This window comes from Trachurus trachurus (assembly GCF_905171665.1).
Source record: "Trachurus trachurus genome assembly, chromosome: 14".
NCBI classification, from domain to species: domain Eukaryota; kingdom Metazoa; phylum Chordata; class Actinopteri; order Carangiformes; family Carangidae; genus Trachurus; species Trachurus trachurus.
In genome coordinates, this window is record NC_139903.1 from 16,354,757 (window position 1) to 16,382,619 (window position 27,863).

At 39.8% G+C, this 27,863-nt stretch overlaps 2 protein-coding genes and 1 long non-coding RNA gene across 4 annotated transcripts; 2 read left to right on the plus strand and 1 right to left on the minus strand.

Annotated features, from left to right (window-relative positions):
- Positions 1-991: 991 nt before the first annotated feature.
- On the minus strand, positions 992-9,574 carry LOC310997121 (complement factor B-like). Its single transcript, XM_083986737.1, has 18 exons — positions 9,441-9,574; positions 8,594-8,800; positions 8,301-8,486; positions 8,003-8,179; positions 7,606-7,692; positions 5,618-5,757; positions 4,722-4,866; positions 4,502-4,633; positions 4,287-4,394; positions 3,938-4,072; positions 3,468-3,574; positions 3,147-3,279; positions 2,871-3,009; positions 2,671-2,747; positions 2,196-2,296; positions 1,921-2,053; positions 1,530-1,579; positions 992-1,386 (listed from the first exon to the last, which is right to left on the minus strand). Exons 1-18 carry the CDS (start codon positions 9,496-9,498, stop codon positions 1,219-1,221), a joined length of 2,283 nt encoding a protein of 760 aa, XP_083842863.1. The 5' UTR covers positions 9,499-9,574; the 3' UTR covers positions 992-1,218.
- A 1,919-nt stretch (positions 9,575-11,493) lies between these two features.
- On the plus strand, positions 11,494-21,930 carry LOC310997014 (serine/threonine-protein kinase Chk1-like). Of its 2 annotated transcripts, none has more exons than XM_083986582.1 (14): positions 11,494-11,631; positions 14,822-14,887; positions 16,068-16,182; positions 16,270-16,378; positions 17,357-17,421; positions 17,504-17,573; positions 17,668-17,856; positions 18,382-18,486; positions 18,597-18,680; positions 18,761-18,842; positions 20,052-20,220; positions 20,893-21,024; positions 21,135-21,236; positions 21,676-21,930. In XM_083986582.1, the coding sequence occupies exons 1-14, from the start codon at positions 11,624-11,626 to the stop codon at positions 21,769-21,771; spliced, it is 1,392 nt and encodes a 463-aa protein (XP_083842708.1). In that variant the 5' UTR covers positions 11,494-11,623; the 3' UTR covers positions 21,772-21,930. The 2 variants fall into 2 exon arrangements, with proteins under 2 accessions (XP_083842708.1, XP_083842709.1); XM_083986583.1 differs by lacking the exon at positions 11,494-11,631 and adding an exon at positions 14,218-14,566.
- Positions 21,931-23,499: 1,569 nt separating this feature from the next.
- On the plus strand, positions 23,500-26,628 carry LOC310997555. The gene is made up of 3 exons (XR_014595942.1): positions 23,500-23,573; positions 23,709-23,780; positions 26,217-26,628. It is a non-coding gene; the product is annotated as an uncharacterized lncRNA (long non-coding RNA).
- The last annotated feature ends 1,235 nt before the right edge of the window (positions 26,629-27,863 follow it).

The window sequence follows — 27,863 nt, forward strand, 5'->3', positions numbered from 1 at the left end:
GTGTGTAGAATAGGTAGGCTGGTGGTCGTGTAACTGGACTCACCTACGCATGATAGTGAGGGGCTTCTGCTTCTTGTGGTGACGTCCATTTGCAGTGCAATTGTGTGGTCAAACAAGTGTGTTGTTGCAGTGCCTCCAGTAGAGGGTGGTGTGCTTCATACATAGTGTGCCTTTGAGCTTGAAGCGTAGTCATTTATTGCACTACAACAATATATGGGCTCAATGCACAGCTCCACTACTTCCTGAACTTAATGCTGCTCCTTTGTTTCCTGTCTTACATTATTGGACAAACTGATTAATCCAGGTGTGTCTGAGTAGTAATGGTCAGACACACCTGGATTAATCAGTTTGTCCAATAATGTAAGACAGGAAACAAAGGAGCAGCATTAAATTCAGGAAGTAGTGGAGCTGTGCATAAAGCCCATAGTGGGAGCCTAAAGCCCTGCTGGACCGGCGCAAGACGGACGAAAGCGAAAACATTTGCCAAGAATGTTTTCATTGATCAAAAATGAAAGTTGGAGGTTTGAAGACGATCAGATACCGTCGTAGTTCCGACCATAAACGGCGATTCGGCAGCGTTATTCCACGTGAATGCAGCATAATAAGTGCGACCCTCCATATCCCTTCTCACACTACACCGGTGATGGTTTTCAAATAGACGCTACCTCGATCGTTTCTCCCCGATCTGGTGTCTCTCTCCGTGAGTCAGTGTTTCTGTGGTAGTGGGGCAGATGACTGCAAATTACAGGAGGATCGTTCACTTCCCGAAACAAGTACCAAAATTGGCACACATACTCCTTGGGGATTGCTCTTTTGATAAAACCCATTAGCCACCTAAAAATTAAAGATGGCGGCCATTTTCAAGATGGCCGCCATTATACAGTAATATTGCAAATGCTGAAGCTGAATGGTAAATGTATGTGCAGGCTGGATGACTGAAACTGTCAACCAGCTGCATGTACTGGTGACTTTTTGACAATGAATGAGGGTGATCTTATTTTATTTTATTATTAATGATGCCTTTATGTAAGTGTTGATGGACATGCATACACACATACAAGAAAACGTTTTAATACAATGTTTCTATGTACCTGATTCACTCATTCAAAACCAATTCAAAGATGTTTGACTGAATGTTGAATGAATTGGCAATAAGCAGACAGTACACAAATCATAACACTGAAATGGCAAACAAATCACAGGATGTAACATTCATTCTTACAAAAATGTAATTGACGTGTACTCATCACTGTCATTTCCAAGAATTGATTTGAGGAAAGGGATAATCTTGAAAATATTAATAAAAAAATCTCTCTTCTTTTTATCTTTGTTTTTTTTACCATGTCTTATGCACTTTTCTGTGTTTCCCCAGCTGACCACAGCAACCTGTGAAAGAAATCATAAAGTCAACTCACAATGTATAATTATATTGCCTCATTAAGAAAAATGTTTTATTGACATTTTGAGAAATTTTTGGTTCTCATTTGTGATGTAATGTTGAATGCATGGGAGAAAAAGTGATTGTTCACCTGCACTGTGCGACTATTATGGTCCTTGAAAACAGCACCTCCAGAGTCGCCTGTCCCAAAAAATACAGGCACACATGGTCACACCCAAAATAACAGGTTTCACTTTGTGACCTGTCCTGCACCCTTGTTCTTCATATTTTTAGTGAACCAAATGCAACTAAATTCAGATGTTATGAAAGAAAAACATACAGTACCTACTTTACATTATATGTAAAGAATGAAAAAGTTACTCGATAACTGAGGTTGAAAAAGATTTAAAAAGTCATTGCCATTTTCCATTGTCACAATGAGACAACAAATGAATATTGGTGAATTTTCCTTAGCTTATCTCTATTTAAAAAGCTCCTATCCACTATAAGTACCTTTTCAATGTGAAATACAGAATACATACCTTTACATGAGACGCCATTTGGTTGACGACCTTTAAGAGCACTGCACATGAAGTTCTCCGTCACAGCAATATCTCTCCAGTTAGGTGCTGTCATCTGACTTGGCTTTTCTGCACCACTGATGCATGCAGGTCTCTGCATGGGAGAATTGGAAGAGGAAATAGTTCAGATATAGTAATAGCCTAATAGTTCTTAGTTTTTGAGTGAAAAATGTAGATAGTAGGCAAATGTATACACACACGTGAAGAATGACACATCTCAGAAATCTAAAACTCACACTATTGCCGCGATGGACCCAGGTATCTTTATTTATTATATTGCCCTTTATCTTGGACAGGAAACTGACTGATTCTGTACGATCCCTCAAAAGCAATTGCTCTGTATTTAAAGAACAGAAAAATACATTACAAAACACACTGTCAGATTAATACAGTAGCCTACATTTATTGTTCAGTGATTGTCATTAATTACAAACCATCTGTATGAAGCATCTGTAATCATTATAGGCTAATGATGTATTACATTACATCTAGTTAAGGTTTATTTTATATGAATGTCTTTTTGTTGTCTTTTTTGTGTATTGAAGGAAAAATTAGAATTGTATGAGTATTGTATTCAATGTTTATTTTTCCATATATCTTTCCATTTTCCAAAACAATGAAGAAAACACAAAATGTCATCATTCTCTACATTTTCTTTTAGCATAAATGCTAACCAAGCTATGTTGCAGCATTTTGGTGGAGTTACTATACCTTGTTGTTCACAGGTAGCATCAGGAGGCAGTCTTAAAGCAACGTTGGTCTCCACGGTGCAAGGTAAGCAAATAGGTCTGAGTGAGAAAAACAATGACATGAAGTGGACTATATCCCTAGTAAACAATTTGTAACACTGTCTTCATAGTATGAACTGCTTTATCAATGAATCCAATCAAAAATGTGACACCAGTTCCTACCTGGACTCATAAGAGATATGAACAGCTTCTGTGAGTTGCACAAGAGCCACATCATAGTCATAGAACTCCGGCACGCCCTGATCCCTTTTAGAAAAAACATCATAGTCTGGGTGTAGAAAATACTGTTGAACGTCTTTCACTGTGAACAAGAGAAAGAACATGTTACTTATTTTAGATACTGTAGTACACAAATATCCATCACAAAAGAGAAAACCTAAACTGGTAACATATCATTTTTTATGGCTCCATGTTCAGATACAGCTGAAGAAAGCATACCTCTGCCGGTTCCATCATCAATCTCAACAGTGATCTGTTCATGAGTGGTACCAGGCGGGAAGCAGTGGGCAGCAGTCAAGACAAACTTCGGAGTCACCAGAGAGCCAAGGCAGTGTGTTGTTGGTCCATCTCTCTTAAGTTTTTAATGATGAATAAATAAACAAACAAATACTGCTATTTAATAGATAAGAGAATTTGCTGTTCTTACTCATCAAATTAGGACCATAATCCTACTTCTTAATCCAATGTGTCACTTAATCAACAAGATTATTATAAACAGTTACAGTAATTTCCCAAACATTTGGCATTTGAAATAAATACCTTAATTACAATGTATGCCCACCATGGATACACATCCCTCATTAGGCCATAGCTGTCCCCATCCAACTCTTTGTGAAGACCACAGAGACCCTTAACATCATCATCATCTGCGTGGACAAAATAGATAAAATGTTTATGTTTACAAATAACTATTCAACTTTAGATAGATAGATAGATAGATAGATAGATAGATAGATAGATAGATAGATAGATAGATAGATAGATAGATAGATAGATAGATAGATAGATAGATAGATAGATAGAGTAGACAGACAGACAGACAGATGTCTATATCAGACAGAGAGATAGAGAGATAGATAGATAGAGAGATAGAGAGATAGATAGATAGATAGATAGATAGATAGATAGATAGATAGATAGATAGATAGATAGATAGATAGATAGATAGATAGATAGATAGATAGATAGATAGATAGATAGATAGATAGATAGATAGATAGATGTCTTACCAATCATTTCTTCAAAGACTTGACGTAAATCATAAATGTTATCCATTCTGAAGTAATGTTTACCACCGGTCCCTGTTGTGAGTTGCTGCAGGTCTTCATCAAAGATGTCAACTCCAGTACCGAAAACGTAAATGTCTGGAACAGAATGAAGTTAATTGTGGTCTCTTTGTTGCATTAAAACACGTTTTGTTGCTCAAACTGCGCAACTTTACTGAAAACAACTGAATATTGTTTACTGACAATAAAGCATGTGTCTGTGAAGAGGAATCCAAACAATGCCAGTATTTCTAGATAATGAGAATCAGTATGGCATCAGAAATCTGCTCATCATATTAAACTAAAAACCCACCAAGAAATTCAGCCCTTGGATGATTATCTCCAACTGCATGGTCCATGTATACCATGTTCTTAATTTGTTGCACAGATGCTGTAGGTAAACCTCCCAAGTTGTAAGCACCTGCAATTAAATAATCCATTGTGTTAAAATTACCATAAAGACAAAAAAAACAAAAGGCTTTAAATTACACCATTTGACATTCAGACTTTGATGTAAGTTAAAATTACCGTCAGTAAAAAGAATGATGACGTGACGATGTGTCTTAAATTCTTCTGCTCCGACTCGTGACTTTATGAAAGACATTTTTCCCAAGAAGTGCTCAAAGACTCGTGTCAGATCAGTCCCAGCAGTGTTTTGCTCTTTGAGTCCAAACACAGAAAACAAATTCTTAGCGTCAAGCCATGAATTAAAACAGCATTGTCAACAACATCTCTCTGTTTGACTTACCATCCACGTCAAACTCTTCCAGCTTTGTCTTGACTGTTATGGGATCGACTCCAGCACCTAGATACTCAATAATGTCGACCATTTCATGTATTTCCGATGAGAAAAATATGATTTCATAGTTTGGAGATGTAGAAAATACAGCAATCTGTGGAGACGAAAAGCAAACTGCAGTTGGCCTCATTAACTTTGCAAAACACACATAGCCTACTGTGAAGCTGCTGTGACTCATTTCGTTAATGCAACACCTCCCTAACTGCTTACTTCTGGTGGTTATTTTGTTGAGCACTTGATTAATTTATCAGCAAGAGGAGTAACCTACAGTGTGCACTGACAACAAGCCAAGAGGCCTCAAGTCTATGATGTAAAATTCATGATGAATTTTAATTCTAATGGGCTTTTGTCCTGACAACCAAATGGGACAGGAATGTCTTTATACATGTGTGCAACGTTGCTTCATATGTCAGTGACATCACATCCATCCAGATATGAAATGCTGAAAATCTTATCTATTTTGTTTTCTTTGGCTTTTCATGCCTTTAATTGATAGTGCAGTTGAGAGAGACAGGAAATGGGGAGGCAGAGAGGGGGAATGACATGCAGGATTTGAACCAAGGCCACCTGCAGGGAGGACTAACACAGGGGGCACCTTCTTAACCTCCTGCGCCACTTGGCGCCCCATCTACCATATTTCTGACTCATAAGTATCCTTCTGTCACTCAATTTTATTTTATTCTAAGATCAAGTGATTGATTAAATGTCAAAGTTGGCCACACAAACTGCTTTATGTCTAACATGTTTTAAGTCAGCAAATGTATTGGCAACATCCATTAGCAGAGTTATGTAGCTATGTCTTTTAAGAAAAACACTGTGATTTTTAAGAACTGTATTCTTCTTACCTTTGAAACTAATTTCTCGATCACATTTTTTGCAGCAGTGATATTTTCCTTGGTTATGCTCCCAGACATGTCCACAGCGATATAGATGTTAAGGGTGCCATTTGATGTGATCTTCACTTTTCTCCCCTCCTGTATGACCTCTGAATAATCAATAACAAATCACAGTTATTTTGCCATACACATTATATTCAATTTTTTGTGCCAGAGGACTCACCCACAGAGTCACATTTGTTATCCTGTGCATTTCTTCTTATTATTATTTGTCATCTTCTGTGTCAATTATCGATATACTACTAAAATTTCATATAGAGAAAGAATAGGAGTAGGTCAAAAAACGAACAAGTTATTTAAATGTCTACTGCTCTGTCATACTTTCACCTATTTAAAATTCAGAGAGAGAGAGACATATTATGCTCATTTTCCACAAATTAAAACAGTTCCCAGGTGTGTTAAAGACATGTCATGTCTTTCATGTCTGTGTGTTAAAGACATGTCATGTCTTTAACACATGTTTTTTCTGTGACATGCTTAGGTCAAAATACCCCAAGGATCAAACATCACAGCACTTTTTTCATCCGTTCAAAACAGCCCTGTTCAGAACGGACGGTTTCAGTGCCTGTCCCTTTAAATGTAAATGGTCCACTGCCTGCCCCGCCCTGCCCCTTCTAATGTCTTGCTGCAGCCTGTAGGACACGGCCAGAGGGCCAGACGGCCAGGTGCTGTCACGTGACCTTATCCCTCCCGCGGTTTGCATCTTCGCCTGCGGTGTGGTGAATCCGAGTTCGATCCCTGCTGGTTTCACATTCCGAAAAATTTAGTTTTTTAATTTATATTCCAAGTTTACATTTTGAGTTTGATTGAGAAGTGTAATTGTGCCATTGGTTAGGTTTAGGCAATGAAGAAAGGAGTTGGTTAAGTTTAGTAAAAAGATCAGGTAGAGTGTAGACAGGCCAGATAAGTAGAGAGAGTCCAGGTAGGAAACCTGGAATATAAATTTAAAAACTAAATTTTTTCGGAATGTGAAACCAGCGTGGATCGAACTTGGATTGACCACACCACAGGCGAAAATGCAAACCGCTTTGCCATGGGATCAATATACACTTAAGCTGTCAGTTTGTTCGTATTTTACTTTACTAGCCAATCAGAGGGGGGAAGGCGGGACTTTCCTGGACCTATCCTACGAAAAAAAACACCCCCGAAGAATTACGATGGCAAGTTACGTCGTCAAAATGTACCGGAACGTTTACTAAAGTTCAAATAATTGTTCATTCAATAAATATTCAATAGTAGCTTAATACATTCATTCATTACTTACTCTCTCTATTATCTAAATCACCTAAATCTACCGTGTCCGCCATCTTTACGTCGTCACGTGACAGCTACGTTGTCACGTGACAGCACCTGGCCCTCTGGCCGTGTCCTACAGGCTGCAGCGAGACCTTACTCCTTCTACTGGTCCCAGGCGTTAATATAATACATCCATGGTCCCAGGTGGGGTTGGTATTATGCAAATTCCAAACCTAGTTGCATCATTGCATCATCTCAGTTTGTAAAAAAAACCCACGTGGATCGGGAGCCTGCAAATTACAGATTTTTTTGTCAATTCTCACATTTTGGGGGCTGGAAGGCAAGCCAAACACCCAAATATATGTTAAAGAGGCTTGAAAAATTTATATTTCCATAATTAGTTTTTCCTGTCGCCCTGGGGAAACACAATATTTTCCGCATTGTTACACAGTAACCTATTCATTATGGAGTAGATTCTCCATTCATTATGGAGTAGATTCTTTGATATATATATATATATATATATCAGTATTAGTAAGTCCTTATGACTAAAAAGTAGGATAAATTATCAAATTATTGGTTCAATAGAACTTGCTGTAATAACAAAAATGATCATCTTGCATTGCTATTAAATAATGCTTTTAATCATAAATGATCCTGAACATCATTAGTTTATTAGTTTAGTAGTCATAGTTCCTTACCGGTGGACGCTAAAGTGTCTAGGTCTGATTTGAGTGAACTGCCAAATGCCTGTGCAACCTCCCGTGCAGAGTCATAGGTGTGTTTATCTGCAAGAAGCAAAACCAAAAACAGATGAGATACAATGGTAAACAGCTGTGACAAAGGACTTCTGCTGATATATTTGGTCATTGTGAACAGGGTTTTTCATGGAGCGATGTCTAACGAGGTGGGTGATGTTAACAAGAGATTATGGATTTGGCCAAATGGCGCTAGGTAAAGGGCAGAGAGCCTCCACTCTCCCCCATAACAAGTCTTAACAAGTTTAACCATCATCAAGAAGCTGTTTAATTGAAGTAAAAATCTTGCATGGATCCCCTTTAACATGACTACACTTCGCACTGTAGGTATCAGTCTTACAGTAACATTCTGGTTCTGTGCCGGTCCACTGCCTGTTCTCCAGACATGTTCTTTCCTTTGACCCCATTAGAAACATTTTGCCATTGCAGGTGTATTGTATTTTGTCACCAATTCTATATCCACTGCCTGATTTTGAGGCACCAGGTGGGACACCGGGATCAGTACAGTGCGCTCCAGCTGTGGTAACAAAAAAAAAAGACACACAGCTAATTAATACAGCCAAAACAAATGAAGGTGTATCCCCAACCTAAAAGACAAATAGGAGCGTGAGAGGAACAGATCACAGTTACAGACTTACTGTCACGGGTGCAGATGGGAGTGTAGCCGCTCCATTTTGCATTTGGTAAACAAACACGTCTGTATGAGCCCTGCAGTTTGTAGCCAGAGTAGCACTCATACGTGGTTTCATTCCCCACATAGTACTTGGTCTGAGGAGGGTCGACGTCTCCATTTTCAATCACGGTTGGGTCTGGGCATTCAATCACTGCAACACAAAACAAAAGCACCTGAGTTGTCAAGTATAGAGCAGGCAGCCTGGAGAAGAGTGAGAAATATCATCATCATCATCATCATCATCATCACATAACTCACATTTGCATGTCTGAGGTGAATTTCTTTTGGGTGGTGGTCTCCATTTGCCATTAAACTGGCATGTGCGGATCAGTTCAGGGTATGGAAAAAAGCCCTTGTCACATTTGTAGATCAACTTGCTGTCGGTCTCTAGCTGCCTGGTCAGTGTGTAGTTACCATCTTCAATTTCCATACCTTCCTCTGTGCAATCACACCGAACTTCACCTCCTGAAAAGAAAAGAGAGTTTTTTGGCATCAAAAAAATTTAGTATGAAATCAGAGATGACAGATTTGATATTATATAAAGACTAAACTCATCTTTATCTGAAAAATTCAGATTTCAGAAAGAGAACTCTTTGATTGAAGAACAATCGAATAATATTTTTCGCAGAAATTTTTAATGTCAAAACCAAAACTGCTGCAGCAAATTAATCTCAAAAATGCACTATTTTTACAGTTCTTGTGCCACTAACAAAACACTTGAGTTGTAAATGTGTATTGTAAGATATTTAGTTCAGGCTGCCCCCCCCCCCCCCCCCCCCCCTTCTAAATTCTAAATCTAAATTTAGAATAATCAAATACTTTAAAGGAGACATATTATGCCCCCTTTCCACAAATTAAAATAGTTCCCAGGTGTCTTCAAGACATATCTGTGACATGCTTTGGTCAAAATACCCCAAGGATCAAACATCACAGCTCTTTTCATCCTTTCAAAACAGCCCTGTTTCAGTGCCTGTCCCTTTAAATGCAAATGAACCACTGCTTCACTTACTGAATACTGTGAATATGAATACTTGACCGTTTAGCACAAATCAAATTGAAATTCACAATACTTTATCTATTTTAAAAGTTAAAAAAGAAAACTTGCCCATGCAGAGGAGACATGAAAGAGCAGCAAACCAGCACCAGTTGACAGAAGATCCCATGGTGAACCATACGATTGAGAACAAAAACAGAGAGGACCTAGCAGCCTTTAGCCTATTTCAAATTGAGGGGCTGAACAAATAAATGTGATCCTGGTACTTATTAACTTCATGACAAATAAAAGGGGATCAATAGTGTGGGACAGAAAAAAAAAAGATTTCCTATTTCACCACTGCACAAGACCTCAATCAAGATTAAAATAATTAACCTTCAACCAATTTGTCCAATGTAGAAATAAACTCAGCACTTTTAAGTTGGACTTACTGTTTTACAATAAGTGTGGGAACATTTAGACATTAAAACTGTAAAAATGGAAAGAAATTTGATTAGGCAACTTAACATTTTAGCCTGAAAGGCCCACAACATTTAAATACATTTGTTGCCGTTGCGTGTAGTCCAAATATTACTCAGGTTTTATTTATTTTATTTTATTTTTTCTTGACCTAAACTAGTCTGTTCACTCCCTTTGTACACACACAGTCACAAAAAAACAACAGCAAAACAAACTAAATGTACATGTGAAATCAGAGCAAAGTACAAACACTTGCTTCATCATTTCCCAAAATAGGGAGGAGCATTGGATATGTCCTCACTGACACGATGATTCAGTTATTGACTGCCACGACCGTTTGATCACCTTTGTCCAATTATCTCTCAAAGTTATTTGTTCTTGTTAGTTTTCAGTGTAATTTTGTAATTGTATCTCTTTATGATTGGTTTGGTTTGCTGTAGGCTATGTCTTTTCAACTTCAGATCTCACTCCTCCTCTTCATGCTTTTTATTTGTCTGCACAGTTTCTTCTCAGAGCATCTGATCTAGTAAATAGGGATTTTCCAAAGTATTGACGCAGACCTCGTCCAACTACAGTGGTGATTAAGTTAACATTGATGTGAATAAGTGTTAACTTCCAGGTGATAGACAGGGACTTGACATTAAAGATTTGTCTGTTGCAGTTCATGTTCTGAACATCTTTAGTCTTTGCTAGGCTACTGTATAGTAAAATGACTTTGTAAAGGGTAATATTTTTCAATTTAAACGTTTATCTGCTCTCTGCAGATAGAGAGGCGGATTCGTATGAAATATGGCTGCATGAACATTTTAATGCCTCTTAGTACAAACAGCTGGAAGAACCTCACCACATCGTGCAAAACTGTATTTTTCCCGATGTCAGGATCGGGGGGGACACAAAAGTGATTTATTTTTATTTTTTTTGCCCATATGCAACTCATACCATGCTACCATAAATCATAACTTTGTAGAGGCTCGCCATATCATTCAAAAAGTACTGCACAGGGAATCATTTATTGTGCTTACCTGTCTTGTAAATTTGTCCTAAACAGCCAACAGCGTGAATCACTGCTTACTTAACTCTTATATTACTAAATCATAATTTTAAGGGTCTTGGACATGTACTGTCTACTCACATTCTTATCTTTCGCCTCCCACCGACCCTCCCAGATCCCAAATTCTTCTCACCATCTTCCTATTCTCCCAGTGTATGGAACTACTTTATGCACGATTCATTGATAAGAATGAATATCAAAATATGAAGCCCTAAGATTGAGGGGGTTGTTTTTTTTTTAAAGCCTGCTGATGTCATCAGCGTCTGTGTAAGAAACTACCCATTTCATTTGCATCATAATGGAGGAGATGGAATGTGGAGTCAGAAATATATTTGTCAAACATTATGTTCCACCATTTCAATCATTTCTTTTCAGATGTGAATCTAAAATGTGAAGAATGTGAAGTCTGAAAATACATGTGTTAAATTTTGAATAATTTGGGGTATTTTTATTAGGGGGGACAATTCGTGTTTTTCAGAAATTGGGGGGGACATGTCCCCTCCGTCCCCCCCGGGATCTGCACCCATGCATCCAACAGTTTGTGACATGTAATAATAGGGCCTGTTTGCAAGAAGTGAGGCGTCTTAATAGTTTTTATATGAGTCTACCGGAGCATCTACCAAAAACTGCCCCACATTAGGCCTAGTTACCCGCTCCAATTATGTTTCATTGAATCATTTTAGGTCTTATTAACATTTTATGTTTGAATTAAATGGGAATACAATTTTTTTAAGAAGCTACACACCTTCAAACATAACATGACACCCTTTTTCAATCGGGCACCATGTTCAGGTAATGTGGGACAGTTTGTTTGGTAAAGGGGGCAGTCATTCTTAGATTTAAAAAACAGGCCTCTTTGCAGTGAATACAAATCATTTTAATAATAATAATGATATATTTCAACACAGGTCCATATCACACATCATACAATATAAATAGTAAAAAGAAAGAATGAACAATGGTAGGCCCCCTTCATCCTTTCCTCACTCCACATATTGTGTCTCTCATTCCTTTTCTTCCTCCCTGACTATTTTTTCGTCCATCTTCCCTGTCTTTGCCTTTCTCTGTATTTGCCCTGACTCTAGTAGGCTAAATTAAAATTAATTCTAATTCTGGATACATTGTTGTTGTTACACTCTGAAAACATTTTGCAAACCATCTGTAAAAAGTAAAAGGTGGAGGAGTATGTTCGGGCGAAAGATGATGTTATTTTAACTAGACTGAGATTGGGGCATTGCTGTCTGGCAAAGTGTAGAGGCTAAATGGTTTGTGTGAGTGGGGAATTAGAGATTGTGATCCATGTGTTGTTTTCGTATAATTTGTAGGCTACTCTTGTCATAGACACAGAGCTGGCCCAAGGCATAAGCATAGGCTACTAAGCACCTGCTTGGGGCCCCGTGACCATTGGGGGGCCCCCAAAGGGCAAGTAACTTTTTAAAATTGTTGTGCGTAACTTCTGTCGACCCTTGGAGAAACTCTGCGTAGCCTAATTACAGAAAACTTTAATTGTTGTTACATTTCAAATTGTTGTTGCACTTTTTAAAGAGCAGATGATGTGTTTACAGTAAAGGCATTGTCTGTTGGTTTATTTTGTTACTTTTAGTCGACCTTTAGGTGGCATTCAGTATGCCTATCAATTTAAATAGCCTATGTAAATCAACCGCAGGCTGCACTTTTAGCTGAATTTGTTGCCATTTTAGAATAAAAACCATAGATGGGTAAAAACCTGCCAGGATATGATGATTCATAATGACAGATTAGAAATATTAAAGCAGGCGATCCGGTCGTTTTGGCTAATGCTGCGTTCCAGGCAGGCTTTTGAAACCGTAAGTTACGGCTTCAAGTCACGACTTATGATTTTGTAGCGTTCCAGGCAACCCACTCGTGTTTTTCCGACCTGTTTTACCTGTGAAAGTCACTATAACGGCCACTCGTAACTTCCGACCCGTGAACTCGCACCAGATCGAACTGGTACCACTTCACAGGTCGGAAAAACACGAGTTACGGGTTGCCTTGAACGCACCATAACGTCTTGTCAGCCGATGGAGTTAGCGGGGTCATTCCTATGTTCCCACAGCCCTATGTTCCCTCAGCCCTATGTTCCCTCATTTCTAACTTTTGTTGTCACTGAAAATTAGGCCCTATGTTCCCTCAGCCCTTTGGTCCCACCATTGGTTGGGTTTAGGCAATGAAGAAAGGAGTTGGTTAAGTTTAGTAAAAAGACCAGGTAGAGGCTAGACAGGCCAGATAGACAGAGTCCAGATAGGTAGAGAGAGTCCAGAGGGAACATAGGGCTGAGGGAACATAGGGCTGTGGGAACATAGGCACGCTCCCGAGTTAGCAGCCCCCACCCTCGTCATGAATCTATTGGTCCTCGTCCCTACGTCACCACATTCACGCGCATCCCTTGTAGTCCAGTAATTTTAGGCCAAAAAAGGGGTCAACGTTAAACAAATTGCAACAGAAGCAAACTCAACTGATTTTGTATCCTCAACATGTCCTGAGTGAGGGAAAAAAAGCCCCGAAGAATCCCATTAGGGGAAAGTTTTGAAAAACACCCAAACATATCCCATTTATACGCATATAAAAAATTTTTTTCACATGAATAGGTTAAAATTTTTAACCTTTAGATATCTCCATGAAAATGACTGAGTTGATTACTTACATTAAGACAAACAAAAAATGTATTACAAGTTTTTTGAAATTCTTTGTTAACATGTGCCGTCAAAACGGTGCGATTTATGCAAATGTATGCAGATTTATGCAAATTTGCTCATGTTAACAAAGAATTTCAAAAAACTTGTAATACATTTTTTGTTTGTCTTAATGTAAATAATCAACTCAGTAATTTTCATGGAGATATCTAAAGGTTAAAAATTTTACCCTACTCATGTGAAATTTTTTTTTCATATGCGTATAAATGGGATATGTTTGGGTGTTTTTCAAAACTTTCCCCTAATGGGATTCTTCGGGGCTTTTTTTCCCTCACTCAGGACATGTTGAGGATACAAAATCAGTTGAGTTTGCTTCTGTTGCAATTTGTTTAACCTTTTCTCATAAAATGACTGGACTATTGGCTGCACACACAGCCCTTCATGCCGTTCTCTCTCCTCATTGGATAAAAACTGTAGGATACGATAAATGTTTTCTCCTCGGCTCAGAGCAGAGCAGAGTGACTGACAGACCCGTGTTTCGGTCCAAACACTCTATGTAAGTGATTGCTGTCGGAAGATATAACTATTTAAGACTTATATTAACACAAAAATATTGCTTACTTCTGCTTTAAATAATAGCCTATTATTGGCAGTAATATAGAGGGCACCAAAATAAAGATTTTGCTTAGGGCCCCATGGAGACTATAGACTATAACTATAGTTGTTCATGGATTTGTCAGATTTGAGTCTGTGTTTTCTTTACAAACTATTTTTGGATCTGATTCTATTGGGAGGGCAGTGTAGTTAGTCAGTGGGTTGTATGAGAAAATGTAATTAGCATCATGTCCTGTGGAGGGCAGCATCATGCCAGAGCCATAAACCCAGACGATGAAGAAGAAGCGGAGTCGGAAGTGACGAACATGTCGGAAGTTGTCGCCAGCGAAAACAACAACGCGCCAAATTTGTGCCGCAGCAGCAGTCGGTGCAGCCGCTGCTTCAAACTCATGAAAAAGTAAAGATTGAGGCGTGAAACAGAGACTTCACAAATCGCAGCTGGCCGAAGAAGAGTGCAGGTGAGATATTTAACGACCAGAGAGTCGACAACGCGGAGGTTTTGTTTATACCTGCGAGTTTTGTTTTGCTTGAGCGCATCATGTGAGTTAATGACAATAAACAGCGTTGCCTCATTACAAGACAATAGTGTGACAGATACAGCGGTGAATATTAAATAAACAGACACTGCTTATCGGCATTAAGTGGATTTCTATTATATATATTATAGCCTATATTAGTTACGTATGGACATCTGTGTGTGTTTGTGTTTTTAGCATGGCGGTGCCGTTTGTGCAGGACTGGGACTTGGTTCAGACGCTGGGAGAAGGAGCCTATGGAGAGTATGAGTCCTCCTTTAACATAATCACTAACAACACGTATTAGCAGTGTGCATCTCCAGGTTAAAGAGTTGATTTAAAAAATAAATAAATCAACCATAAGAGACGACTTGCTTTCAGTGTGAATACATCAAACTGGGAGGCGCTAATCTGAGTTCAGTGAGATACATTTCTTCATTGGGAGAAATATAAAATCCTCATTGAGCCTTGTAATCAATAATGATGTAAAACAATTCACTGTTTGGTCTGATACTCAATCACGTTGTTTGGGAAGGGAAGTGACATGTCACCACTGACTTAGTCTCTGACAAACATGTTTTCACTTTTTGACTTTTAACTCTCCATCACAGTTAAAGGCACATGGGAGAAGGAGCTAAACATCATAATTGATGATGAAGAATGGAAGGATGTCTGGAGACATGCTAAATCAATTTCAGTTTGCAATCGTGCTCAAGCAGTGCAGTTAAAAATTATACATAGAATGCACATATCCCCCAACCGCAGACATCATTTCAATCCTACTCACTCACTCACTCAAATGCAAGATAGAAACTGGTACCCTAACTCATTGTCATGTCGAAAACTGCAAATGTATTGGTCTAATGTATTATTGAAATGGAGAAGATAAAACTGGAGATGGACCCAGTGTCTCTTATTTTGGGCCTCCCAAGTCGACGTTTAACATCAAAACATAATAAGAGGCTGTATTGTATTCTTACTTATAGAGTAGTGTTTGATCTAGTGCCATTAGAATATCTTACATGCATATTACATTTAAAAACAGACCAATTCTATAAAGTCTGGGAGCCCTATTTGAACTATGTCGAGCCCAGTGTCTCTAATATAATGTTGCAGCAGGGCTTTTCTTGACTGCTCATACCGTGCATTTTATTTTTATTTTTTTTACTGTAACCCCAAATGTTATTTATATGACTAGATCTGAGCTGACGGTTGTTGTTGTTTTTTTGTTTGTTTGTCTGCTTGTTTTACTTCTCCTTCCTGTGTGAACCACATTATGTATTCACTCTTTACTTGTAAGAGTTAAAAAATGAATACAAATATTGTTTAAAAAAAACAAACAAACAAAAACCAACTCTCCATCACAGTCTTTAATCATTTTCTCCTGTTCTTGTTTTCCTCTGCGGTCGAATGCGTGTCACCTCTGTTTTGCCCGTGGCGTCAGGGTGAGGCTGCTGGTGAACAGGCAGACGGAGGAGGCGGTCGCCGTGAAGGTGATCGATACCTCTCAGGCTAAAGAGTGTGCTGAAAATGTCAAGAAGGAGGTCTGCGTCCATAAGGTTGGTCATTCATCAGTCAGTGTGTGTCAACTATAATGTGTGTTAACCAGATTAATTGAATCTACTTCTTATTGTTTCCTACTGTAGATACTTAATCACCCCAACATTGTGCGTTTTTTTGGCCACCGGAAGGAAGGGCCGACCATGTACCTCTTCCTGGAGTACTGCACCGGTGGAGAGCTCTTCGACCGGATAGGTGAGTCAGACAGCAAGGCTGCCGTCTTGGAGGGTGTGACAAAACAAATCTGATATTTTTGTATAAGTTTAATTTTGAATGACTTCACAAATGGGTAAAAAAAAAAAAAAAACACAAGCGCTGATGTGATCTTGTTTCCAAATCAAAATAGATCTACATAACTTATTCTCATCATTCTCTCTTTCCTCCCAACATCCATCCACCTCTTAAACAAATCACCAGCTAAATCTTAAGTACGTTTTATTCTTTTGGAGATCATTTATCTACTGGTTTTTAGGATCTTTTAGTCCCCAAGACACGCTGCACTTTATAGATACTTATCAGTACTTATTTATTTACCATATTTATTGTAGGTTTTACTTTTTTTTTCTTTCTTGGTTGCAATCAAGGCAACAAGGGCTGTGCAATATCCTCTGGTCTATGAACTGTACCCACTCAGGAGTGAATGGAAAATGTTTTGATGTTATTTAAATGTACTGTTATGTCTGTCTTGTGTTTTTATGATATGCAGCTGCTGGAGGCATTGACTGTCCAAGGCAAATTTCCCTCTGGGGACAATAAAGTTTATATTGATTGAATTGTAGCTATACCAGAGGAAGTAGATGGTCGTTATGACAAATGCCTTCCCTTCTCTCTTATGCTTTCTCTCTTCATTTCAAAAAGCAAGTGGATTATACACGTTTATTAAATGTTTGTGCACAGACCAGCCTTCATTTATGTGTGGAGCTTTGTGACTCTTCACGGTCTTGATGTCAACATTACTGTAGATACTGGTGGGTTTTCTGGGTTTTAGTGAATTCTAGCTTAATCCAAAAGTCTATTCACTCCCCTAGCCTATGATATGCAATATATGGTTTAAAAAAACTACTGCATGCTATGCAAGAAAAACAGCTGCCGAAATGTGTTTGTAGAGTATACATTTGTAACTTGGTGTGGATTGTGATTCGTCATTATTAAAATGTTCTCATTTAATTGTAGAGCCTGATGTGGGGATGGCAGAGAAAGATGCTCATAGATTTTTCCAGCAGCTCATAGCAGCTGTGGTGAGTGAAACAAACCTCTTTGTTGGTGTGACGACCTGCACCAGTTTGTACTGTCATGAAATTTTCACTCACGCCTTTGCAGGAGTACCTCCACAGTATTGGCATCACCCACAGAGACATAAAGCCCGAGAACATTTTACTGGATGACAAAGGTGGGAAAATACATTGTGTATTAATGTGTTAAAGGGAAAACCTCTTGTTTTACATTTATTAAAACCTTCGTCTCTTACTGTTCTTTACTCTCAGATAATCTGAAGCTGACAGATTTCGGGCTGGCCACCATGTTCCGCTTCAAAGGACGAGAGCGTCTCCTGAATCGACTCTGTGGGACGCTTCCATACGTGGCCCCGGAGCTTCTCAGCCAGACAGAGTACAAAGCCCAGCCGGCTGATATCTGGGCCTGCGGGATAGTCCTCACTGCCATGTTCGCTGGAGGTGAGCTTACATGGTTTACATTCTGTTGTCCATTAAGTAGCTTTGGTTTTTGCAAGATTGTCAGAAACTCTGGACATTTTTAAAGCTGTGTGAAATTTGTGGGCACTTGTAGTTTACAATATTTTTTTATATTATTCACAGAAGGCCATATAGACTGTAACATTGGAAAGTGTCAAACAATCCGTACTTTTATTTATATTTGAGTGTGTGAAAGGCGTTACAGTCAGAGTTTATGACATGAGGCTCATACAGGACATTAAGGAGTAAAGTTAAATCGAGAAGCTTTATTGATCCCAAGGGATATTTAGATAACAAGTAGCAACTTAAAAGAGAGTTAAAGTTGAGAGGGCTAAAGTACAAATAAAATAAAATGGATAACAATAGAACATATGATGGAGAAATGGGTTAGCAGTTGTTGTACACCGAACAGGATTCGTACTTCACCTCTGTTCCCTCTCTTCTCTTGTCTACACTAAATGTGCTTAAACTTTTTGTCACTGTCACTTTGTGGTGCTTTTTTGTCAGAGCTGCCGTGGGACCAGCCCACTGAGACCTGTCAGGAGTACTCAGATTGGATCCAGAAGAAAACCTATCTACCTCCGTGGAAAAAAATACAACCGTTGCCCCTCGGTACGTTTCACATTTTAACAGCTGAGATACTGAACCTTTTCCCCTCACCCAAAATTGTCCTGGTGCTTTATTTGAGCTTTCTATGTTTCCTATGTGACTTCTCTGCTCAGGTTTGTTGTCCAAGTTACTGCTGGCCAGCCCAGATGCACGCATCAGCATCGCCGACATACAGAGAGACCGCTGGTTTACTCACGGTGGGTCTCAGATAAACAGGATCCATCCGTCTAACTTTAACGTTCACTTCGCTCATTTCTTCTCTGATTCCTCTCTGCAGGTGCAAAACAGCCACAGTCTCTTGGCTCAGGAGGAAACAAACATCTCCGGTCAGATGTTGGATTCAAGTCCAGAGCCAACAGGTATTTCTTATTTGAAATTCAATATATATGAAATAGGTGACAAAGAAGCAACCACAGCAGACTGTTAGGACTCTACTGTGATTTATCTGTGGCAATCAATGCGTTTCGCCACAAATAAGTAACAGTAAAGTCCTAATAGTGTGCTGTGGTTGCTTATTGCTTATTTAACATGCTGCTGCTGCCGACCAGCACCTGACGACCTGCGGCTGTGCAAGGAGATTTGTTTTTACTTCAGCCATATATACTGTATATTAGGGTTGCACGGTATACCGGTACTAGATTGGTACCGGGGTACTAACACATTTAAAACGGTACCATACTGCGCTTAGATGGGACCGGTACTTTCATTCTGCGCCGCCAGCAGTGGTGACGTCGCCGTGTGAAGTTGCCGCATTGTAATTTGAGCCGCGAGGAGCGAGAGAGCGAGTCACAAACGAAGCAAGGTGCTTTTTATCATTACCGTTACAGCGCCACCTGTCCATGTGCCTGTGTTTGTGTGTGTGTCTGTGTGTGTGCGCCGCGCGCAAGAGAGAGACGGCCGCCACAGCCTCGTTAATAAGTTTTGTTTTTACCGCGGATCACCACTGGCTGCATGCTCTCTCTGTGTCTCTCTCTCTCTCTCTCTGTGAGTGAGTGAGCACGGCGAAGCAGCGCTACGCAGAGATGAATTAACGGAACGATATTGCGTTGATGGGGGTGGGGGGAACAGAATCAATTTGGTCTACATATGGGAAACAATAGGTGTATGTTTGAGTAACATGAACGTTTGTGTTTCATTCTATAAACTACTGATAACAATTTCTCCCAAAAATTACAACTGGTCTAAATAACAAAAAAAGATGCAGTGTTTTCAGACCTCAAATAATGCAAAGAAAACAAGTTGATGTTCATTTTTAAACAGACATTTTTTAATTTAGGAAGAGTTCAGATTAATATAGATGGAATGTTAATCCTGCAGCAGCAGTAACTGTTTACTGATTTCCTGTTTTATGGTCCAAAATTTTTCTATTAAAATAAAGCCAATAATGACATTTTTTGTGTTCTCTTTTTATGTGGAAAAGTACCGAAAAGTACCGAAAAGTATCGAAAAACATGTTGGTACCGATACCGGTACCAAAATGTTGGTATCGTGACAACACTACTGTATATATATATATTTCTTTTTATACCTGTCATCACAAAAAGAAACACACATTCCTCCCTCCGCAGTGACGACAGGATGCAGTTTTCCAGTTCTCAGCCTGACCTTGCAGCAGGTGGCTGGGAAGCCATGTTGTTAATCAGTCAGACGGACGGTCAAGTCAGCTTCTCCCAGCCGACCAAGCCGGAGCACATGCTGCTGGGAAGTCAGCTCCTGGGCACGCCGGGAGCCAGTCAGGTAAGCCACATGTTCAGCGTCAGCTCGTGCTTCGTTTTCCTACTACCTTGCTTTTCTCCAGTTGTTTTCTTCTGCTCTTTATTTAAAAGAGCTTTGTAAAAATCTATACAAAGCTGATCAATGTGTAATGATCTCCCACCTTAGACATACGATTGACACACGAGCAAAATGACCCAGACAGCTTTCCTTCTTCCAAAAAATGATGCCAAAGTACTATGATTTTTAACACAACACAAAGCCCAGAAGCTAATTTAATTTAATCACCTATAATGTTCTTAATGGTGCAGAACCTTCATACAGCTGTGATCTTTTTTTTTTAGATCTAAGATTTAGACCAACTATGTAAAAGCACTGAGATCCTCCAAAGCTGCTCTTTTAACTGCCCAATGCCAAACTCACTACAAAGTGGAGAAGCTGCTTTTATGAACTATTGAATGACCTTTTTTAATGACATTTTAAAAAACACACTTCTTTTGGTTAATGCATTTAAACCTTGTCTTTAAACCTGTTTCTATCTTCTTAACTTTTCTCTTTTAATTTTGAATATACTGTATATGTACGCTTTTAAATTAATTTGCTTCCTCTGCATTTGTTTGTGTACTCCCGTTTGGCGTAAAATCCAAGTTATTATTGTTAATAATAACATTGTTGTTTCTTATTCTGTTTGCGCAGTCACCATGGCAGAGACTAGTGCGGAGAATGACCCGTTTCTTCACCGCTGTGAATGCTGATGCATCGTTATGTGCCCTGAAAGACGCCTGCAACAGCATGGCCCTCGGCTTCAAGCTCACCTGTGCTAAACAGGTACGTCTGTGCTCCAGTGTATGGTTAAATACACTGACACACACAAAGCTGCTTGCAGCCTCGGCAGATCATCATGCACTTGATAATGAATCTCTCTCTCTGGTCTTTAGGTGACGGTGAGCACACTGGACAAACGCAACAACAAACTCATCTTCAAAGTCCATGTGCTTGAGATGAATAATAGAGTGCTTCTGGACTTCAGGCTGTCTAAGGTGGGTTTGGTCATTTCAAAGTTTGTGTTTTAATGTTTTCCAACCTGATTAATCTATTAAAGCATTAAAGTTGAGATAATTGTGTAATTACCTCAGAGATTCCTGAGGAAAATGTAATGCAAAGGTTGTGCATACATCCAAGTTGCACACCCAAAGACTCCATGGTAACACAGGCTGTTGATGTGTTTTCATTGTATCTTGTCCACAGTTTCAGGCTTTGGCCAGTAAGCACAGTCAGTAATATGTTTCAGTTTTGAGGGGATTTATGCAATATAAATAACAAAGTACAAGCATCACTACCAGTTCAATTCTGCATATTGTACTGCCACCCTAACCCACTACTGAGCAGACTATATCGCTCTTGTTGGCCACAACTTTTAAGACTGTGGAGAGAGTTGGTCTGACGCATGCTGACGTGTTTGTGTGTGTGACTTTCCAGGGTGACGGTCTGGAGTTTAAACGTCTCTTTGTGAAGATAAAACAGAAACTTGGGGACATCATCAACACTCAGAAGATTTTACTCCCCATCACTTGAGCAGCCTCGGCCTCACAGTTTCTGGTGTCTACAAACACTAACGCAACCATGGACGTTGGGGAGAAATCCTGTATATATTTATCTGTTTTACTGATATTTTCTACCTGTTCTGTTGTTTTCTGCATGTTTTCATTTGCTTCTATCATGTGAGAAGATGTGAAATGTTCAGTGTCAAGAGAAGTGGTGTCTTTTGGCCAGTTCTCATGTGTCAAAGGAGTCATGAGGGTTAGGTTTGTGCACACAGGGATACGTGTGTGTTTGTGTGTGTGTGTGTTGTTCTGATTATGTTTGACATGATACAGCCCAAAGTCTTGAATAAATTATTAAAAGACCAACATGTCGCCTTATGATAAATGCACTCGTTGTGGAAGACTGCTGATGGGCTGATGTGTTTCAAAACACATGAGCCCAGATTTCACCAGAGTTCATCCAAATATGATTGAAACATAAAATAAGGAAACACTGTTAAAAGTTTTTCTTGTTTAAAAAACACTCCTGCTGCTTGAACAATTTACATACATATTATTTAATGTAGAAATGAACTGAACCCATTTTTCCATGCTTCAAATGATGAGTTTTGTGTTGAAGGATACATGAGGCTACTGTTATTATAGTTGAGTGGAGATCACAGGCTACATGTGCTACCAACTGTGCAAACTAACTGTCTACAAAAGTGTGATTACAGTTGTGGGGGGGGGGGGGTCTGATAATGGATCATGAGCCTGTAGCCTTGACGGTGATGGTGACACTGACGGGCTCGTTGTCATCCCCAGGCGGAGGGGCCTGGCTGGTGGGGGTGGGGGTGGTGGCACTCAGCGGGGAGGTGGTGAGGGGTGAAGCTGCCCGGGGTAAAGAGATGGCTGGACCTGGAAGAGAGCAGCATCAGCGTCAAGGGTGAGCATCAATAAAACATGTTTAATGTCTGCTGAAACACTTCTGAATCATGTGTCTAGAGGACTTTGGAAATCGGGGAATTTCTCTTATATTTTCAATTGTAACGAGTCAGGTTTTTTGTTTTGTTTTTTTAATAGAAATCATACATTCAAGTAAGTTTTTTTTTTTTTTTTTTTTAATTATCACAGATTAAAATGAATAATTTATTTTATATTTAACATCACAGATCAAATTGAATTCGTTTTATTTATTTATTGTGATCACAGTTCAAAGTATGATTCTGTATCAAAGACCCTCAGCCTGATTGGAGCTCCTTGTTTAGTCTGCACTAGACCACTGGCATAAGAGGGATAATAATAAGAGAGTAACCACACTTCCATTGAGTCCCGTGGTTTGTAGGTGTCTTGGTCATATCAAATTACACTTACAATTTGTTTATTACAACATGTAGATTGAAACATTAATGTAGACAACTGATTTTTTTTATGTTAATGTTTATCTGTAAGGGGTCCAAGATGATGCTATTAACGTGGGTGATCTAGAAATGTCCTTAAATTACTGAAAATACCGCACTTGCTCATTCACCAACAGTGCAGAGAAGAGATGTCCGTTCTTGGGCACCTTTCCAATACCCATATTCCGCCACCAGGGGGCGCTTCCATTGGACCAATGCGTGTCTTATTCCAGTGCTCTAGTCTGCACCATATAAAAGGTCTGCACCACCGAAATCACCTAAAAAAAATTCCCGCATTTTGCCCAAAACAGGATGTGACGTTACGTTTATGGGGGTAATAACTTTACTTGTCAGTAACTTTACAACTTCTCTTTGAGGCAGAGACGCAGCAGCAGCAGCGGGGGGGGTTAGTTCACTGTTGGAGTCAGACCTGAGGGAGGCACGGACAGTGAAGGTGAGTTTGGCGACCTGTTGTTGTAGAAAGCCCCAGGATGAGGCTTCTCTGTCCGGGCTGTCTAACCATAGAAATGTCATGCACTCTGCTATAAAAGAGTGTCTAACACGAGAACTCCCTGATTTATAGTAACAGGACGGAGACAGACACGGTCGGACACGGTCCCCTGGATACGGCAGCACGAAGGGTTAAACATCTCAAAACAAGGTGAGGAAGACAACACTAAAGATTGAAATAGTCGTGCATAATGTTTCAACTAGGGCTTGGTATTGTTAAGAACCTCACGATTCGATTCGATTTCGATTATTTAGGTCAAAATTCGATTCAGTAGCCTATTTAAATTCAATATTGATGCTTCCATATGGATTCAGTGTTTCCCATTAATTAAAGGAGGAGATGGCGGCCTGCCAGTCTCTCCCAGAAAAAAGTTTTTTTTTTCCAACAGTGTGGTAGCCTATATTGGTGTGTTGATGAGAAGAAGTCGCTGACACGTCTTCTCTTGCATTCAAAAAAGGGTTTATTAGCCTACCAAAATGTTTCCATCCAAAGTTATTCGAATTACTGGGAAATGAGCATTAAAATAAATTTGAATCCTGTGTGTTTCCATTAACTACAGACTTTGCCCCGGTCGGTCTGATGTAGGCCGGATAGCAAATTGAACAGCTAATGTGTTCAAATTGCTACACTGTGCCCATGTGTGTAAGTGCGTGTGAGAGAGAGCCGCGGCCGCCATAGACTTTACATTGGAAACGCTGGATGCCCTGGTTGATAGTAAGTTTCGTTTTTACTGAGGAGGAAGAACTGCAGAAAGGGGTGCAAAGTAATGGTAACTGTTGGTGGAAATAACCCTGCTTTACATTGTTTTAACATATAAAAGAAAAAAAAACATCATTATGAAGGTGTGCTTTTGGCGATGCATCACAATCAATTAGGCCTACATGTAGCGAAAACCCTGTTTGTTGTCTTGTGAGTGAACAAACACAGGAGCAGTTGGGGTGAAGCTACGTCACACTTAATTCGAATAGATAATCTTTTATTACGGACTCAGGTCCATTATACTAGAATAGAGCTGTTTCCATCCCTTTTATCAACCAAAACCCGGCCATAGCGAGCGTATTTCATTCTGTGCGAATCAGGGGATTTTAGTTCGAATTAAGGCGTTTCCATCATAATTTTCCAATGCGATAGCTACATCTAGATGCTCATCTAAACACGCTGACGGAAACGTGAGAAGAAGTGATCACCGCTGACGCGTCTTTTCTTGCATTCAAAAGGGTTTATTACAAAAAAAAAAGGAAGAACAATGTCACAAAAATGTTGAATCTTGGAGCATCTCTGGTGCCAATGTGAGATCTCTCTCTCTTACCCCAAGACACCTCTATACCCCAATAACCCCTACTCCAACCTCACCAAGCAAAGAGGTCCCAGATGTTCCATTAGGCTACCTCTAATCTCAACAACAAAACAAAGGTATCAGGTATCCCCAAAAACCGGACCCCACAGGAAAAAGGGTGAATACCAAGAGATACATTTTCCTAGAAATACATTCCACAAGAGGGACTCATTATCTCATCTATTAGAATACAAGCCGCTCGTAAACATGCCCGTCCAAACCTCGCCCCATTAGTTACCGTTAGGGTTAGGGTCAGTGTTATGTGGGCATGGTTTTGGAGTGTCTGTGGCTCGGCCCTGGCTGCAGCTAGACTGGGGCTGCCCAAGTAGCAGACCAGAATATAATGGTCTGAATGCTGCAGTTTTGTTTATGTCAATTTGTGTTTATGAAGGGAACTAAGTGATAGGCTACAGAAGAGAAATCTTCAGCTCATTTGTGACTGAGGAACATTAGACACCATTTATTTAGGAAATTTAACAACTAGCCTACTCCCATAGAGGGAGGAAAGATTAATTATCTAAAAAATGATCTGATCTGATCAGTTTGGTTTTATCTCCGGGTTTTTTGTGTAGGCTAATTTACTACAGTAATGCAAATTCAGTAAAAGTTTCCAGCACCAGTAGTTAGAAGTTGGACCACTGAAAATTGTCTGTTTAATTTTTTTCTTTATTCGTTTCTTTGAGTTGCCCTCAGCGTTAGAGCAAAATATCTGGCAAGATGGTAAACAGTTGGACTGAAAAAAAGAAAAACTCAATATGAGGAATCTGGTGAAACACTGGGGGGGGGGGGGGGATTTGTGAAAAGTAAATGGTAGTTTCATTTTATGTTTCTGCCAAGCAGGAAACATGGTCATAATCTCCACTTCCTGAGCTGAATAACGGCAAAAAGTGTTGAGCCTTGAGCATTTGCGTCTCTTCTTCATTTTACTTGGCTAGCTCACAAAATTGTGTCAGGCTTGGTGTGTTACATCCAAAAAACATGTTATGTTGTACTACGTTTTGGTTTGTTCTTGTGTCCCATTGAACCGACAGAGCCTGAATACATAGTATTCACAAATAATTTCAAACTTTGTATCTGAAAAATCTACTTTTTTTGTAAATCTGTAAATTAAATCTACTAAGCAAATATAGTGGTGAGGTTAAATAAGGATGCCATTTTGGGTTAAAAGCTGAGAACCGCATGTAAGACGCAGCCCTCAGAGTTCCCACTGTATCTGTGACAGTTTACGAGTCTGAGTTGTGACCCTCCAGGTGCTGTTGAACCTGGGTTCACCTGAGCCACTGCAGGAAGGGAGGCAGCGAGGAGCAGGACACGCAGAGACCAGAAAGACAGCAGACATCCGTGGTGGAAAAAAATGGCAAATCCAGGAATGGGATCATGGTGCTGGGGCAATGTATGCAGCGTTACCCCATTCCCACTCAACAATGGGAAACTACAGAGAGCTCTAGATGGACTGAGGGGGTTGAATGAGAAAATGGCTCGAAATTCTGGCATTAATTCTGACAGGCAGCTGAAAGAAAACCTGGGATCTCTGGGCCTACCACTGATCCTGGTTTTAGTAGTGGCTCTCCTCTGTCTGGGTGCGTTTACCTTCTACCTGCTGTTGTGCAGACAGAGGAGGAGGGAGGCAGGACAGCTCTCTGCAGTGGACAGTAATCAAGTCCATGTACAAGCATGCTGGCAAAATGTGTAAAGAGGAGTTGAACCTCCGAGTCTGTTCAGAAACTGAGGAGAGAAAAAGCCCCCAGTATATTCAATTTGACTTTGTGACTGTTATCTGACTGTTCAATGACCACTAAGCTCATGTGAGTCGTGTTGACCTCACCCTCTGTTCGTAGTAAACTGAGCAAAAATTTAAAAAAAAAAAAAACAGAGCGCCCCAAGACGAATTGGGCGTTCAGGATGTACATGTGTAGTTTAGATACGGTACATGTGTAACTGTTGTTTGTGGGCTGTTCATCCCCAGTTGTTTTGGAATAAAGCAGAAGAAACCCAGAACTGTATTGGTGTCTGTTTGTGTAAACACCTCATATACATAGTCTATTAGAGGAGGATTTCCACAAAAGTAATATTAGTTTTCAAATCAAGTAAAAAAAACACAGGAAATAAGTATTTTATTCATCTTGCCTGGGGCCTCATTTATCATTGTGGATACACCTTTTTTTACGCCATTTTCCCCTCGTTTTGTGCGTATGCACTTTTCTCCGCCAAATTTGGGATCTATCAAGCCAAAACCTGACGGGGAAAAGTGCGGACATTTACACCCATTTTGACCCTGGCGTACGCCTTTTTTGAGGAACAGGAGGAATTGGCGACACCGTTGCTGAGTCAGAGAACTGCAGTGTGAGAGGGAGAGAGGAGCGGAGTACGTTTAGAAGAGCACAGTAGGATTTTTTGAAGTAATTGTGGTAGTGGTGGACCGTTGATGCTGGCAATCCAACCCGCTCTATAATAACACTAGGCTTTATGTTAATTGATAAACAGCGGATTGTGGCTTTTGCTTTTTTGATTAGGCTATGTGTGACGTCCGACAAGGATCAAACCATCCAAGTTTAAAAACACATCGGCAGCAGCGCCCAGTGATCTGCAGCTACTGAGACTGTTATTATTCTGTCACCTGAGTTAACGAGGTGCACGTGTGTTTGGAGCTGACGAGAGGAGAGAATAAAGAGTGAGACAACGCGGCCCTGAGGAGGAACTGTGAAGAAAATGACCTACACCGAGTCCAGTTAGAGCTGTAACTGTGTAGTGGGAAGGCCTGCAAAGTAATGGTAACTATCGTCCTGCTTCCTATTGTTTTAACATCTAGGTAAAAAAAAAAAAGATTTTCTGGGATAAAGGGGCAGATTACATAAGATTCTTCTTCTTTCTGCTCCCTTTTGTTGAGATTTGGGAGG